General features: G+C 36.7%; 1 protein-coding gene across 1 annotated transcript in view; it reads left to right on the top strand.

Moving 5' to 3' along the window:
* LOC137286524 (inositol 1,4,5-triphosphate receptor associated 2-like) overlaps positions 1-18,726 on the top strand; it is a 177,054-nt gene that overhangs the window by 49,194 nt on the left and 109,134 nt on the right. Inside the window, exons 18-19 of the mRNA XM_067818439.1 lie at positions 13,053-13,093; positions 13,635-13,717. Coding sequence (XP_067674540.1) covers positions 13,053-13,093; positions 13,635-13,717 — 124 coding nt within the window. The remainder of the gene's footprint in view (positions 1-13,052; positions 13,094-13,634; positions 13,718-18,726) is intronic.

Below are 18,726 nucleotides of genomic sequence, written 5' to 3'. Positions count from 1 at the left end.
TCCAAAACATGTTTGTACCATCCAGTACATAGCACATCCAGCGTTGACGCTGTTTGCTGTAAACATGTTGACACCATGGACTGGTGCCATTATTCAAGTGAAAGTTACCAGGCTGGCCTAAAATGGCCAAGAAGCCATTAACTCATTACTTGAGTATGCAGGAACAGTTTAGTAGATTATCTCTCCTCCGCACTCTCACAAGAACACTCTCGAGACAAACCTTGTATTCATCAACACAGCCAATTAATTTTCTATAGCTGATATCCACATAGATATTTTTCACCAGATGTAGGAAAATCTACTAAATCTGCGACAGCAATGCCTTTTGGGATGTAATTTGGTCATTCTTTTTCTTCAAGTTGGAAATATAGAACCCAAACTGGAATTAAAAACTCATTGATAAGTGATTAAGTCACATGCATTAATTCCAAGCCAGATATTTCTTTACTGCATCAGCCCAAACCTGTCATTTGACAGGTCCTGCACATTTAGTGGATATCTGGGGAAGGTAAACAAATGCTTAGTCTCTGAAGATATATAATTTTGATAATAACAAACAGACTTATTTAAATTTCAAGGCAGCTGCAGGGAGTTCAGAGAGTTAGAACCTAGAAATCTAGACTTGCTCATTTTGGGATTTACTATTGAAAAATTTACTATTGCCGTAGGGGAAATAATATGGTTCATGGACTGGGATACAGTCACTTTTCACAATCAGCCAGTACCATCACTATGAGCAATTCATCAATATATGCTTACACTATGTTTTGAATCGTAATTTAAGTAGAGATATTTTTATGATTAAGAACGTTATTTTTGTTGCATATATTTCATTTGCTAGGTTACTACAATCAACTGTATAAGACACAGGTTTCAGACAAATTGCTCGTTTCACAGAGTGGTCAGAGCAGTTGTTTCCAGCTTGACATTATTGTATGTATTATTATATCAGTGTATAGACTGCTTTCAAGTATACTGTAATGATCACTACCTAAATGCAAAATGCAATAAAACCTTCTTTTTTTCCCCTTACTACGTATTCTACATTTATGTATGTGAGAGTTTACTTTTTATGAAACAGTTGTTATCTTATTACATGAATAAGCTAGTGAAAGAATAACATAAACCACCAACAGCCTTATATAATTCAGCTTTACCAGGTGCTTTCTCTCGGACTGGATAATACCCGGCTCAGCCCACGGTTTCTCCATGTTCCATGAATAAATGCTGGCTCTGGGAGATAGCATGAAATCTATACCAGCAGCCTGCCTTTAGTCTATCATGTCACAAAGTCAGACTCATCACCTTACTCCTCAGCACAGTGTTGCAATCAATATTTTTAAGGGAAACTTCAAATATTTTTTTGAAAACAGCATATATATCAAATTTGAAGGTGTTTTATGCAATTAATTTTGTTTGTATGTTGTTTAGAGTCTCTTTTCATCAGAACACTATGCTGAATTTGCTACTTCATGAATTTAGTTTCAAAGTAATGACACTCCTGTATTATCAGGAAACTGATTATTGGAGTCATATTTGAGGAGGATGGTTACATCCATAGGAAGCATCATTTAAGAAAAACATTGTTGAAAATGGTTTGGCTCAACCGGTCAGTGGGCATGGTTGGGAGAATGTGTGAATGTGGTTTTCAAGACAATGCTAATCCATGTTACCATAAATATTGGATATCAAACTAGATGCATCACGTAGGTACTCAAAGAGAACCATAATTGCTTCAATTATTGGTTTACATTCATGATGAAAACTACAAAAACAAAAAATCAAAAAGAATCACCACTTATTGCAAGAGTATACTGATAAAAAGTCACATGTGTGTCATACATGTGACAGCTGACAACTCTTTCCATTTTTTATGATGAAATTTTTGTTGCCATTGCAGAAATGACAGTTTGATTTTAAGTTGAAAATTTTATGTAAAATTCTTGTCCAGACTTCGCTGCTAATGCAGTATACAAATCATACAAAAACAAAAAGGCCTACCATACAAACGGTGAACAAATCATCAAAACTGAACTCATATACACCAAAACAGAACTAGTATCCACCAAAACAGAACAAAAATTACCAGAAACTGCCACAATATCAGCTAAAACTGAAACAAACCCCCTGTAATGGAAAACTTATCGTTTGAAATGGAGACAAAACTTACGTATCAGCTACAACAGCACCTGAGAACAGTCGCCGAGCGCACAAAACGACAGTCACAGCATCCAAAAACAGCAACCATAGCATCCTGAAACGGCATAAATATCACCAAAGAGGGGAGACAAACAGGCTGTAGTCAACAATATTTTTCGTCACCGTGAGTCTAATCTTGAATATTCAGAGTTAATATATTTTGGTGATTTAAAATGTTGATCACTATCTGTGAATTGTATATCTAGGTGCCATTTTGACTTTCACAATAAAGTGAATGAGTGCAAACTCAATCCACTGATTTGGGCAGGGACTTCTGTTTCAAATCCACAAGAGGCAACATATTGACACTTACAAGAACTAATACGGACAAATGTTTGTACGACAATTTAAGCGTTATTTTATGGTATTTTTTGTTAAATGATGTAAAAATATTTTTATGTATGGAAAATTCTGAAGAATATGGGGATGATAACATTGCAGAATGATAAACCATCCTGATACACACTTCACAGTTGAAATTATTAGCAAGTTTATGTTTCCTTCTCTGATAGAAACGCAATGTTGTCCGAGTTTTAACTTCTTTTTACACTGAATACACTCACACGTTGACATTTTCAGAACAGACCCTATTCAGTCTTATTATTATGATATTTATGCCATTTCAGGATGCTGTGGTTGCCGTTTTTCGATGCTGTGAATGCCTTTTTGTGCGTTCAGCGACTGTTCTCAGGCACTGTTGTAGCTGATGCGCAAGTTTTGTCTCCATTTCAAACAATTAGTATTCCGTTACAGAATGTTTGTATCGGTTTTAGAGGATATTGTGGCAGTTTCTGGTAAGTTTTGTTCTGTTTTGACGGATATGAGCTCTGTTTTGGTGTATTTGAGTTCAGTTTTGATAATTTGTTCACCGTTTGTATGGTAGGCCTGGCAAAGTAGTTTACATGAAGACAAAGATATGAAAAAAATACAAATACAATTTTCTTTAGAGCGAAAGCTGAAATTGCTCTTTTCCATACAATGACTCATTAGCATTTATCATTTTATTTCAGAACAAATTCTGTTCAGAGGAATTAAGAGTAATACAGTCTACAATAAAAGTAAAGAATGCAAGATTAAAGAAAAAAATAAACATAAAAGGATTATTGTTATCATATTTTAACTAAATTCTTCAGCAAGTCGTCCATCATATGTCACCTAAACTAACAAAGGACAAGTCACTAAAACAATTATAATCCATTGTGATCAATGGGTGCTGCTTATTTGAAAAAACAGTAATGATTCCCTTACTCCCTTACTTATTGTGGCTTTTGCAGCAACGGGATTTGTGCTTGAAATATGGCTTTAGCTGCAGTAGGTATTTTTCAAATATGACTTGCCATGGCGGACTTCAGGATGATGACCATAACAAAATTATATGTATGGGGGGGTGTGAGCAGGGACTTTTGTTTTTAGGCTGAGTAAGTTTTTATTCAGCTCTTATTGACATTCAGATTACTCATCAAAAAGGATGCACCACATAATATTTTACACCAACATGTTATTAATCAGAACATACAGTATTCATGGTTTACAGACACCATGAAATTTCTTTCCTGCATTTTAGGGAACAAACTTAACAAAATGAAAGTCCCAGACCTCCCAGAACACCAAATGGCCAGCCAGTAGGTGTGTGACCATGTCTGCTATGTACATTATTGACTAATGGAATTGTGCATCCAACTTATCCATGCTTCAGCAGACATTTTATTGTTGTTTCAAATAGTCTTATTTCCCATGCAATTGTTTTGGGTAATTAACTTGAGCATAATCTTGTCTAGGTGTAGACATTAACTGAAGTGTATGTAAAGCAGTATATTTAGATGAGGAGTGAAGGATGGAGAATTGGACTACGAATCTCAGATGTACGCCAGGAACCAGTTTAGAGTTTAGAGATTTTGCACAAAGGGTAACATCATAATTTAGTTATCTACTAGAAGCAAATTAGTACATGATTACATATAGCATACATAAATATGACCTGTGAAGATTTCAATAGGAATGGGGTATAGATAATAGTAGAGTACCCATCTCTTCTTTCCCTCCTAAACTTGTAGAAAGTAACTTGTTTTGACTAATTTTTCCACTTGCCCTGATTTTTGTGACAAAATCATGATAATGTAATTATGAAAGAATAAATCAACATAGTATTTGATGTAAATGTTTAGTGGACTATTTATTGATAAGTTATAAATAGCAAAGAAAGATCATTGTGAAAATTAATAGGTACATTTTGAGCAGATATATGAAATGACATCCAAGTGTATTTGCAGTTAGAAACTGTAAGCAGAAATTACCCAGTAGCCCACCAACAAGTAAGATACCATTACTTGACTGCTCGAAATGAAAACTGACTTGTCCCAGACATCGGGCGATGGGATTTTTTAACCCTGGTTAATGTCTACCTCTGAATAGCAATGAAAAAGATATTGTGTAATTTCTTGTGGTGGTTGGTGTATTTTCAGATTTTAAAAAAATACACTATTGTAAGATTTTTTGTAAGGAATGTTGACCTGTGAACAGACAGTTTTGAATCCCATAATATGCCATTAATCACCCCAACCTTATGGTACAAGCTTACGCAAGGTGGAGTTGAGACTGTGACATTGCATGACAGGAGCAGGAAGGTGTCATAGTCGCCCTTCACTTCATCACCAACATGGAACATGTAGTGATGTAGAATGGTGTAACTCAGGAAATGAAGAGGGCAGTGGGTCACTGATGTCACAGGGTGGGGGATAGCATGTAACCATTTCTTGACACTCTGTCAGTAGAAATGCTGACACTTGTCATTCTGAATGTGATGGACGGAGTATAGATGACATGTTGAATTCATAACCATTATACCTCACCTACTAAATATTTCCAATCTAGGTTAAATTACAAAGTTATGTCATAATTTTTAATTACCCAGCCCTCATGAAATTCATAAAATGACTGAAATAGGTTACTTCAGACTTTATTGAGGTTTGTATTATATCAGAACATGTACAGATGGGTTCAAAGAAGTGTCACTAGAGTAATTTTATGAGTAGATTTTCCACAAGACTACTAAAGTAGATTTGTGAGTTTAATGTGTCTGAAATGTTATTTCATCTTCAATGATTATTGAAACCATGAAGTTTTTTAAAGCAAGACCACCACCAAGTCTTCATGGATCATAAAAGAAAAGAAAAAAAGTTTCTTTTGTCTTCTTTCCCCCCTGAAGATCTTGGTTTCTATTTACAGACAGCCATGTCAGGAATCAGTCTTGACCTGCTGAGAGACCAATATTCAGGTTTTGTTCAAGAAAACCTTTTTTTTCCAAATCAAAATTTGGGACAAGGTAATGAAGTGTTACCTATTTTCCCACCAAGGTCAGTTTGTTATGGTGGAACAAAAAATAAGTCCTTGGACAATGTCATTTTGCTGTTGATGGTGGCAGTAAATGACCTCATGGTGTTATTAACCTGATGTAGCTCTGGATCAAATTCAATCACATTACAGGTCATTGTGTTACAACTAAGTGATAACTTGCTACATCATCATTTCCCAGGCAGTTGTAATCAATATAAACGCCTAACAGTAGGAAACTTCAGTTTGTGATTATATACGCATATTCAGTAGTAACATTTTTCAGGAACACTGTTGTCAGTAACTATTACCTGTGATTCATATTGTTCTCACTAGTGTTTTGCTTTTTATACCCAGAAAATCATGACAGATTAATACCTGGTTTTGATGCTTCATACTAATAATGAAACAATGTGTGTGAGCATAATGTGAAGACATGATGAGTGATCCAAGACAGAAGTCTCCAGTGTTTGTTGTTAAAGCTGACCATAGAGGGATCATGTGCCTAGGTTTTGTGAATTGCCTGGTTACATGTTATTCATAATCATTGCTCATGCTTTCAGACACTGGTTTGTTTGATCCAGACTTGGTTATGAGCAGGTCACTAGCTTGCATATTGCTGATATCACAAATTTGTCACAATGTCAGTGATATAATGTGTGGATCGCTTCAGAATGATTTTCATTTGCATGTTGGTTACTGTTACTTTCAGCAATATTCCAGCTGTAACACATCAGTCAAATGATAATGAAGTCAAAACCAGACCCTCCGATGATTGACTTCTTGCACATTAGTCTATGCAATTGGATTAGGGTGACATGCACCCAATCCCAATGGTCACCTGTTATGACAAGCATGGATTTCTGAAACCAATTCTGACCCTATTATTTGAGGATTCCAAAATGTAGTCATTGGCAAAACATTGCAAAGATCATATCAAGGTAGATTGACCTTCCTTGCTACCTGTTACCTATGTGAATGGTACTGACTTACATCAGCGGGCATTGTGACCAGGATATATAGTGACAATCTTGATAATCCCAGTTCTGCTGCCTTGTCTGCTTTCTCACAACTCTCAGAATTTGATCCAGTATGTTTGGACAGGGTCTTGTCTTATCTCTTGACGGGGAGACAGATCAATTTGAGCTTCATTTTCTCTTCACATTGTGGTCACGAATGAAATTAACTTCTTTGCCCATAGCATTTGTTATGACAATTCTCATCAGGTTTAAAATTCTTGCATCCATGGAGCTGATAGGATGAAGCAAATTTGCTGGAGAAATTAATTCCGACACCCTAAGGCCTACCTTGCATTCTGGAATATTCACATTCCTGACTTTTCTGCCAGGTCAAGAACATGTGCTAAACCTGTTGGGTGGTGATAACTAGCAAGAAATATTGCATGGGTAATGTTATGTTAAAAGGGACATTAAATGCCTAATTATCGTGAAAGTTCCCATGTGTCTGATATCAATGCCAATAACATATAGCGTAATGACAATTTGCATGCATGCAGCAACAGGACAGTTGAAAATATTTTTCAAGTCACGTGGTGTCACACATGTGTAATTGTTATGGAATTGAATTTTAGACCCAGGATTTAGTATTAGGTTTGTCCAAGCATAGAGGTATGTGTGAATTTTTTCATGATCTTTTGACAGCTAATGTCACAGTATGGTAAGTTGGTGCAAGAAGATTTGGAAAGGAGCCCCAGTGAGATGGGTGATTCAGAACATGAGGAAATTTAGACTTGCTGCATTCAAGGCTTTTGCATTGCAGAAAGGTTTGACTAGAAGAGGAAACGATGTAGTTCAGGGACTGAGACACAGACTAGAAGTTAACCTGTTAGTTTTTATTTACAGACCACTGATGGAGTTGGAATATGTCTCACTAATTCACTGTTTGAATCATGGCACAAGAAACTGCAGTCATTGAGTGAGAGTGAGGGAGGTAGCCAAGTGGTTAAAGTGTTCACTCATCATGCGCTGGACTGGGTTCAATTCCCCACATAGGTACAATCTGTGAAGCCCATTTCTGATCTTCCACTTCATGATACTAATGGAATATTGCTAAAACCCAGTTCACACTATGACAAAATAACTGTTAACTGTTAACATGAGAAAAAAATAATTCTGATACTAGAATAGTCTCTTGATATTTTCCTCTTGCACTACCTTTATCACATATAAACAGATATATTAGCAAACTAGAAACCGTTTGTCTCTGTATCTTTGAAAGTCAAATATTCATTGTACATATATCATCGTTAATTATGAAGTATTCAAGCCACCCACCATGGGGAATCTATTAGTAATTGATAACCATATATGTATGTGTTGTGTCAATCCATCATAGTCTTTAGACATTGACCTTTCAAGGCAAGATTCCCAAGATATTACTTGTAAAGTGCTTATTAATACATCTTCAGCATTATCAGGTGTATTACCCAGTCCTTCTTGAATATCCCTATAATTGCTTTAGGATAGAAAATGGACATTAAATATGCGCCTGAAATTCCCCAGACCAGCATTGATTCACTATTTCTATGCAACACAGTGCCAAGGCTTAAAATCTTGTCTTCAGGCTAGTCTTATACAAATTTCCATGCATAATGTAACTTTCTGAACTGCTCAGTTTTGTTCTGTTTAAAACAAGCTGGCGGTTTGTGCTGAAGTGACTCCTGAAGGCCAGGTCTTGATACTATTGATCAGTGTAAGGAGGTTTGGGGAAGGATGCAGCTCATCAGGGAGGGTTTCAAGTGATGGTATTTCATGCAGTTTATCCCAAACCTCTTATCAGTTATGAATACAGAAGATGGATTGCACAATGTAAGTTGCCTTTTGGTAGGAAATCGGATTTCATCCCTTTGTTCAGAAATTGTGATGGTATTTGGAGCTATTAAACCAATGACTGATGATGTAAGAATAACTGAGTTTTTCTTGATACACAGATGTACTAAAACTTCCAGGATACTGTTGGCTGGTGTTGCTGGATGAAGAAGCATCAGTATTAGCTCTGTGGGTCATCAGTACCAAATCCTTCCATGAATGAGTGCTCTTTAATGACACAATCGGAAATAATCCAGTGATATCACAACAAGCCATCAATAACTCAGTCTGGACAAACCTTTGACTGGATATATGGAACATGACTTATGCCATCTGAAAATGATGACAAGAATCAGCTAAGTCATAGGGCCTGATTCACTTATCCACACATCTGTCAGCTCTGCAGCCTTGAGGCCTTTTGGAACTATTCGCTCTGGGAGGATACACCTAAAATGAACTCTCACTGGGAGCCCAGAGTGCATTATGTCCAGGCTGCTGTGAATACTGATAACTGCAACAGACAAGAGCTTTCACAACCTCGATCATCTACTTGAGGCTAGCATATTACCAGTGTCTGAACACAGGTCAAGCATATACAATCAAATGGGAAATATCTGTTCATGGTCTGGATGATAATATGTAACAATTTTGTCCACTGCATAACATGATTTGACACCGCAGCAGTTCTTAACTACTGGTTCATAATGGTCAAGGTTTCACTGCATGTGATGGGATAAATGTGCATCATCGTCTTTCAAAACAGAGATATATTCAATACATATGTATCATTTGATCATGGATAGCATCAACACTTGTATAATATATCAGAATAGTGTTGATTTAATGTAATTAGGGAATATAGATTCAACAGCAAACATGCCATGATTTCCTGTAACTGTGCTTGAAATGTTATATACAGTATGGGCGGATCAATGTTTTTAATAATTGCTTACCTTTGTATCAATGTAGAAACTAGCTGACTGTATTGCAAATGTGTATGTGTGAGAAATTTTCTTTACTGAGGCTATTTCAAGTACCTGTTTGTTGTTATCAGCTGTTCAATATAACACACAGATCTTTTCATCTTTAGCCCTTCTTATGGTTTTATTCATATTGTGAATCTGAACTGGCTTTGATGTACATATTTTTTAGATTCCCTTTCAGATTTTAGTTTCCATTTTCTCAACATATAAACCTTGTGCATGTCAAGGGAATATTTCATCTCAAGATGCCTGTTGTATTAGACTGTTATTGTGTGGAATTTATTGATCACAAAAGCTTCACATATTGATATTTCTTCATTGTGGAATAATTCACAATTTCTTAAGAGGGAAAATGAGTTTTTCAATTTTGGTTCACACCATGAAATAACACATGCTAATCCTGTTATTATCAAGAAGCATATCTCAGAATAGATTGCCAACAAAGAAGGAATATTGGTTTGAGTAAGATACTTGATTTTGATGAGGGATATTGACCTCCTGTACTGGAAGCTAACATATGAATTTTCCTTTGCTGCTGTGTGAAGTTGGAGTATATTGAAGCATCAATCAAACCAGTAGCAGTGATGCAGCTTAAAACCATTACTCCCTGGCATTGAGCAGAAGGTGCTGTTTATTGATGTCTGTCAAAAGTTTTGCTCATGCATGTGGAGTGCTATATGCTGTAAGTATGGTAATGCCGATACACTTTTGAGAATCAAACATCATTTCATCCCAATTACTAGAGAGCAGTTTTGTTCCCTTGCCACTCATTATGTCACTGTCAGTGGCTCAGTCTGGGGACTCTCCACAAGTTAGGTAGGCAGGAAGATGAGCTGCGTCCTTGCTTCCATTCAAACAATTGGACAAACTCTCTGCCTCAAGATGTATGGATTTTTTGCTGTTATCCAAAGGTCAAGGTGTATGTCTCAGTGACCCAGAGGAATTCTGCATGGTGGTGTAATACCACAGCAATGTCTTGCTATGCTGACATGGAAATTGATTATCAGAACTGGAGTTGAGATATTCCTGTGTTTGGGTGGACTGTGTTCATACTTTCCCTGAACAAAGTGAGATATATGATGAAGATGATGCCAAGTGATGCTTTTGTTTCCTCTGTGTGTTGTTAGTCTTGGGATGTCAGACAAAACAGTCAATGTAATGATTGGATCAGACATAGATTTATAACATGACCCAGTGGTGGGATACAGAATTAACCTACAAGAAATCTGTCTGCATTTACATATTTACACTTGATTAGCCCCAGGATAGAATCACAAGCTGATGTCGTCTAAATTGACTTGCCTCTTCAGACTGCTACAAATGTGACCGGTAATAACCAAGGAAAATTCATCTCCAGATCAAATTACATTATGTGGACTTTGCCCCATGAAGATTGATATTAGTTAAGTCTATCCATTTGCAATTATTTGTATGCAACTGGTCTTACTGGTCTTGCAGATGTACTTGTAACCATTACACATGATATTGGCATTGCGATACATTTTTGCTTAACAAGAAGACTTTGCAGGACATTTTGACAAATCTGCTGTTCAGCCATGAATTAAATATGAATTGATGCAGACACATTTGTGAAAATAGATGCTGTAAAGATCTGCTGAGTAAAATATGACCAAAAGTGAGGCTGCTGGAATCTGAATTAGAGGCATTGAAATGGAAATTGCCCATTCTCCTTACAGTGACTGTAGCGGCGATTGTTCCACCTCCGAAATGTCAGGTTTGTGACCTGCATGCGTGTATTTCCGTGTTCACATGTCTGTGACACTACATGTGTTGCCTCCATTAGGATAATAGAGTTTTACCTGCAGACTCAACTGGATTTTTGGCTTGATTAGGGCTGCAATACTGGGTGATTCTATTACGAATTGATTTGTTTACCGTCTGGGTCTGTACCCACCATTGAGATGTTGTCATTGACTAGTATTTGGATCACTGTGTACACCCAGATTCACTATTCGCTCCTGGATTGCTGTATTACTTGACTGGATCATGTACCAGCAGATTTCTGCTGTGATGGTCGCGCTGACAAGGAAATGTGATTTTAAGTGCATAGGGTTGACGGCAAAGGTGCAGTTTCAGAATATTGTTGTGGGATTAATGAACCTTCTACAAATATCCATTCCATTGCTGTGACATTCTTATGATGGGTCTACTGTCATCATTCATAATGTGTTGTTAATTTTATTTTGAAGAAGTGATTCATGAAATTTCATTTCAAAAAGAATACTAATCTGGTATTGATTGAATAAATTACTTTAAATATAGCATGTAATATTCAGTGATATGCTGTCAAATGTGAATTCTGTGGCAAGGATCCAATTTGATGATGCCTTGATCATGGAAAACACTCTTCAGATATTGAATGTGGTCTTTTTTCTGAAGTGACAGACAGGAGTTTCATTTACTCTGTGTCGTGGAAGGACCTGTGTTTCATGATTGTGTGAGCTGGACAACTACAAAGGGGAACTTCATACAGTCGGTGTCTGTAGTGGAACAAGACATTGTGTCATAGTGTCAGGATGGAGGATACCTAAATACTGTAAATGACCAATGAGGACCCCACTTGCTTTATCATGTTTTCACGTTTGTTTGGGAAGAAAAGCAAAAGCAGGTTTGTGCATGTCTTTTAGGAATTATTCACGTTTTTATGTTGTATAGTTGCAGCTCCTTGTGAACAGCTCCTTGTTGTAGGATCATGTTCAAAAGTATATTCAGGGGATCTTTAAGTTAAAATAATGCATGAAAAAAATCTTTAAGACAATCAGGATCAGTGTGAACTTCTTGAGCAGAATGTTACAGAGACAGTAATGTGTTTGTCACTGTAGTGTGATGTTGGATACTTTGATCAATGTTCTGGATGGTGTAATGGATTCTGATACCAAGCTATAAACTTTAAGGTCTGTCCTCGAATACATCTCAAATGATGATGCTTGTAGTACATTGGACACACACACTATTCATTGTCATGTTTTCATGTTTATCACTCCAATACTGATCACAATGTCCCAAATTACCAACTGAACAGTTCTCAGTTACATTGTTATGGACTTTAAGAGAGTCTGTATATTTTTGCGTACGCTCTGTGATACAGTGTTGCAGCACATGACTTGAACTTGGGGATCACATTCAGGGCATACAAAGCATACTTCACATGATGTCATATCATTGTTTACTGTAAAACCTGTAGTAGATGGGGGATTTAATATTGGATTGAAGAAATCAACAACCGACTTTAAGTTATTTCATACCAGAGTAAAAATTTAGGTTACATGTAATCAACAATTTTGATAAATGAATCTGACAAATCTTTTTCATCCCCACAGACTCACAATTCAATTTATTTTCATTCTTTCCTGGTTTCCATGCATGCTGAATGCAGCATTTGTGCCCATTGTTTTGAGTGATTCAATGTACGTGGATGATCAGAGAAACTACATCCGTGCACTATTGTGTCTATTTCATATTGTCCTTATTCCACTGCTGCTGTACAAATATTATTGGACATCTTAAAATGTTAAAAAGACAAAACAAATCAACCAGGTTTCAAATAGTAATTCTCAGTTGTATATGGATGAGCTATAATGTCTTCTTGTACTATTTAGAGTCATGAAAGCAGTGAAGATGACACACTGCATGTTCAATCCCATTGAGAACTTCATGTCCCCCATCTGATCTTTGTTTTTTTACATTTCAGGACCAATCTAGATTTAGCTGAGAAATGTCATAAATCTGAATGTAAGTACCTATATTACTCAGATCGTTGTGTATGTTTTTATTATCAAGTGTTCTGTTTAACGAGTGACTGAAGTCTAGTGTTTCTGCTGATGCTGATTCATGATAGAAGACTGTGTTCACCCACTCATTCACTTGTCCATAGGAGTAATGCAACTTACCACGATACATTTTTGTAGTTTTCATTTTGTTAATCTTCTAAGAAAATGCTTTGATCGTTTTATTGATTCCTGTGATCCATCATGATCATATTTGTCTGTTTTTTAATATGGAATTAGTCATTTCATATGTTGTTTTCATTGTAAATCATCTCTGGGGTTGTGTGGATGATGCATCATTCTTGAAAGGGTTGGGTAGAGGTCTGGGGAGTGTGGTGAGTATGTTAGTTTTCGGGCCTATTCATCTTGCCTTCCGGATTATGGCTAGCAATGTCTAATTTAGAATCATAAATTCATTCATACTTTAAAAAAGTCTTTTGATTCAAAATGGTTCTTCTAACATTCACCAAACTTCATTAAGAACATATTTATGGTTCAATTTTCAGTGAGGGCTTCCGAATTACAAGATGACATATTACAGTCCACACTAAGTTTTGAAAGGGAGAAGCAGAGGAACAATGATCTTGAGGTGAGTCATGTTTCCATTCTGATGTGGCCTCCAGTTTCCACCAAATGTCAGAAGAAGGATCTGTGGCCTGCAGGAAGTCAGGTGCTGGAGAGTCCTCCTGACATAGTGCTTTCATCATTGAAACAGTTACATTTCCATATGATGGCCACAGCCTTACAGTTATCTTAATACGAAAGGATTGGCAGTGGATCTCTTTGATTTCAGTAATATTTTCCACCAGTAAATCAGGAAGTTGGTGAGGATTACTTCAGTGAAATAGCCTGTGGCTGTAGTCTTAACTAATGAGGCTGGCATCTTCTGACATGATCCCAGTTTTGCATTGATTCCTGTTAGTGAAAATTTACTGTTGTTAGCAAACTGAGCCAAAATTCTCTTGGAAATCGGTCATGATATGGACAAATGAAAATTTTGCAATAATAATTCGCAAACACCATCTTTAAAAGTTTTCTGGTGCCATTTGCCCCAAGCAAAATCACTGCCAATATACATTTCTTTCAAAAAGGTATCTTCAGTCAGCAGTCCATTTGTTTACAGATGATACTTTTTAAAGACTTTTGTTCATGAAACTTTGAGAGTTTGGGATCAACGTCCACTAGAATGATTGTAACCTCAATAATTCATGCTTGAGATACCTTAAGGGTTATTTCAAGCTGGTTTTATAATGCCAGATTTATGATGGAATTATGGTAGCAAATGGTGAGCAAGTCAATAATCATTTCATTGACCCTGAGTTGCTTAAATTGGCTCCAATCGATCTACTATTGACCATAATTCTTTTTTGTTATTGCCAGTAAGATCTTGTTTGGTTCCATGTCAGCATTGTGTCTGATCTTGAATGTGTTATTCCAGTTTTGTAAGTGGAACAAAAAACATAACCTATTCTATATGATAGTTTTATTATTTAGTCCCATGGTCTATTGTCAATTTAATAAGCAACAAGAATTTCTTTTAGAAAGTGTGCTTGTAAATAATTTCAGAGGAGAATTTCATTGCAGTAATGTGCCAGATTATTTCATCATTTCATGTTAAATAGAATATGTCTAAATCAAACAAGAACCAACCAACAATAAGTTGTTCATTCAAGCGAAACTTTAATCCATATATCTACAAATATCTACACTCATGTATATGATTCAGTAGGCTGCAGGAAACTGAGTATGTGCAACTGGAAACCATTACACTGAATAGCAAGTATGATTTGTGGATATACCAAATATGAGCAGTTTGTCTTGTTTTCTTGTATCAAAGACAGCCTCATAATGAATATATACAAAATGAACAAAAAATATGCATGATAATTACATTCACAAATGAATGCTTATGATAATAAATACAAAACTACACAGGCGGAATTAGTGGTTGTTGCAAGCAGGATGACTATTCAAAAACATTTGATGAATAAATAATACGAATGCTGGATGGTGTGAAGGACTGTCAAGCTCTGTTTTAAGTAAAGGTAACTGAAAGCTGCATGCAGATAGAAGTAGTTCAAAATGCAGATATGAAATATGGGTTCTAGTTATACTGTCAGTTGTAATTTTAGTTGCTTTTTTGACAATCTGGCACATATAAATAAAGGGAATATACTCAAAAGACACTCCAGTAATTTTGTTGGCAGAATTAACAATTTTGAAAAGTTTGTTTTTGTTGTGAGCAGACAGACCCCCATACCAACATAAAAAATTGTAGGTCCCCACACTTTGTATAAAGGGTTGATAAAAAAGAGTCATTATGGTTTTGTCAATACAAAAGTTTTTTAAGAGGCAAAGAAAATGAAGTTGTTGAGAATATGTGTAATATAAGTAACATACAGACTGAATGTATCATGTACCAAGTTTGGAGGGAAATTTATACAAATATTTTGGCATAATTTGGATTCCCATATAACAAAATGAGAGACCAGTTAGTCTTGCACATATTTTTATAAGGATAGTTTATTGAGCTCAATACCATTATTTGAGCATGTATGCCAATGCACGAAATATTTTAGCTAATTTTTGTTCAATATCCAGTTCTTGAAGTTACCTGAAAAGTTAATATCATAACAGACTAAGTCTGGGCAGGGATGAGTACCAAGCAAAGTAAATTTATCACAGGTTCAACAACTAGTGGGCAAGTATAATTTGTGTCCATCAATGATGTTCTAACATATTTTCTCTCCTGGGCCTGAATTCATAAACCTCTTGTGTTGTATTTGATCCCTAGTTCCTCCCATGAGGAGAACATCATTCAAGTGCATGTATTCCTTAGCGTTCAGTGCTTGTATCAAACCAGCTAAAATGAAGTGTTGGAGACTATGTGATCTGGGTGTGTACCCATGGCAAATGATTCATCTATTCCACTTCCAATCAACCATTGAGTTTCCTGGACATGAATGTGCCATAAAATACCTTTACATACTGTACTCCCTCATTTTGATATGAATATCACATTGTCCTACCCACCCTAGAGTGATTGCATCTCTCTCGTCCCTTTCCTCAAGGATATCAGGTCTGTCAGAATATGTCCTCACAAGAGCCTTACGTCAGTGCGCAGGACATAATCACTAAGGAGGGAGTCACATCACCTTGTAAACACATCATTGCTTTTAGAGCTGCTTCAAGTGTATCAAATACTGGAGCAAAGTGACCCTTCTAATCCTGTGATCAAATGCAATAATTTGCTGCAATCAATGATCATCTCACACCATCAATTTCACTGAAACGAGCTGCAGATATATCTGTTTGCACAAGCGTCATTGTCGGATCTAGATTTTCAGGGTTTGATCAATTGAGACATAATTTAAAGTAAATTTGTGGCCTTGAAGCAATAAAAGAAGCAGGAGTTATATATGGAAATGGCGGCCCCTTTATTAGCACTTCCATTTCACTATGGTGATCACATCGATTGATTTTTAGCTGAATCCTGATATTCAGAGTATCAATTTGTGTTTCTGTTTTCGCCTGGAGGACTTGACATTGAGTTGTTTACTCATGCCAGATACCTATTTACAATAATTGCTGTCATGGGAGCTTGCAATTTATGATGTCACTTGAAGATTGCTGACGTAGATGTTGCATATTTTGGGATTAAAAAGTATGGTTCTGGTTCTTCTTCATAACATGATATCAGTGCCAGTAAAGTGCCAAGATTTTGTGACATTGACAACATGGGTAAATGCATGAAGCTCACTCATTAGGTCTTCTGTGTATTATGGTGGGAATTTTTATAAAAGTGGCATTATAATCAGCTCATTCACTCCCTCACTCACTCACTCGCTCACTCATTCACCTGTTTATACCCTTTTCCCTTCCTGACTTTCTCAATAACTCATGATATCTTGAAATGCAAAATTAGTTTCATTTCAAAATTCTCTCCTCCTATAATATCCAAATAACCACCTCAGCAGTGTATGGGATAGAGCCCCCGTCCAGACAGTGGACAGTCCAAGTAAACTTATCCTCAGTACTTTTCGTTACACTCCACCACTGAGTCTAACAAAACCTTATGGGAGGTCACGTCAGGTAACCTTTGAGATTGACCAATCAGAACACAGCTTACCAAATCGCGAAAGTGCACATTCACACGTACCTTTTGAAGTTTTTATCTCGAAAAGGTTCGTACCCGAACGATTCTGAATGCTATTTAGCGAAAGATCGCTTCCGGGTGATGCACACGGCTTACGTACTGCCAACGGAGAGTAAACAGTCACTGAAAATAGTGTTTTTGACAATATTCAAGGATGTTATCTTGCGGAAATATTAGCTAATGGTAACCATGTCAACAGAAACCCCAAGGCGTATATACTGCAGGTCAAATAACTGTGTTATATGCTGATTTTTGTTTGTGGAGAGATCTGTGTCGGTGACTTGAATATGTTGAAAGTCCCTCCGATCCCTAAATAGTAGCCGTTGTCTGATTGGTTAAATCTATTTAACCGTCTCACATTTGATTGGACTGTCATTGGTTACTCAAAGGTTACCTTACCTTCTACTATGTTTTGTTAGACTCAGTGGTGAAGTGTAACGAAATACACTGAGACGAAGTTTACTTAGACTGTACAGTGGAAGGATGGTGGTTTGAATCCTAGACACCATACCAAAAGACATTAATAGATGACAAGTATTACCCTGCCTGGGTTTTGCCATGAAGAAGCTACAACATGCATTGCTTGACTCAGGCTGTGTGGTAGTTGGGGATGCAAGTTAAACTACAACATGCTGTGTGGGGTAGGGGGCTAGCCCTATAAAACTTGCATTATTCCGGACAACAACAGGTAGCTGCATGTTCAAGTGCATGCATGTATATAAAAGCAATAGTCTTGAACAAGAATTAACTTTTATCTCATATATCATCTTATCATATGTTTTCAGACATCATGTTTTAGGATTATGTACTTTAACAATAATGACTGGGTAGCATCCGATAGACGTTGTTAATACTGATATGATGGCTTATGTTTAAGACCCATGAAGGTCTGGGGTAGAATAGGCCTTCAGCAACCCATGATTGCCTTAAAAGGCGACTAAGCTTGTCTGCGAGACGACTAATGGGGTTGGAGGGGTCTGGCTGGTTGACACATGTCATCAGTTCCCAATTTCACAGATCAATGGTTATGCTGTTGATGTCTGGATTGTTTGGTCCAGACTCGATCATTTACAGACCGCCATCATATAGCTGGAATGTTGCAGAGTATGGCGTAAAACTAAACTCACTCACTCATGTTTTAGGTTCAGTTGTCTTCAGTAAGTTAGTGACATGTTTTTAGTGGCATTTGTTCAAGTGTTAGTCAAGAGGACAACGAATGTTGAAACCCATAACACAAGGATACCCATCATTGTATGTAACATTTTAGTATGTGTGAGAACTTGCCTATAGCCTGTGTCTGTAATATTTGTTTGAGATTGCCTTGGAGATACCATAGATCCATGTTACATGATAATATCTATGTAAACACACATGATCTTGTGACCATTACTTACCTCATTAACTTGTGACAGGACAACAAATTGAGTTGTGTTAGGGGTGAC

This window comes from Haliotis asinina, chromosome 6 (assembly GCF_037392515.1).
Source record: "Haliotis asinina isolate JCU_RB_2024 chromosome 6, JCU_Hal_asi_v2, whole genome shotgun sequence".
NCBI classification, from domain to species: Eukaryota; Metazoa; Mollusca; class Gastropoda; order Lepetellida; family Haliotidae; genus Haliotis; species Haliotis asinina.
The sequence above is the reverse complement of the archived record's forward strand: the minus strand, read 5'-3'. Positions and strand labels throughout refer to the sequence as shown.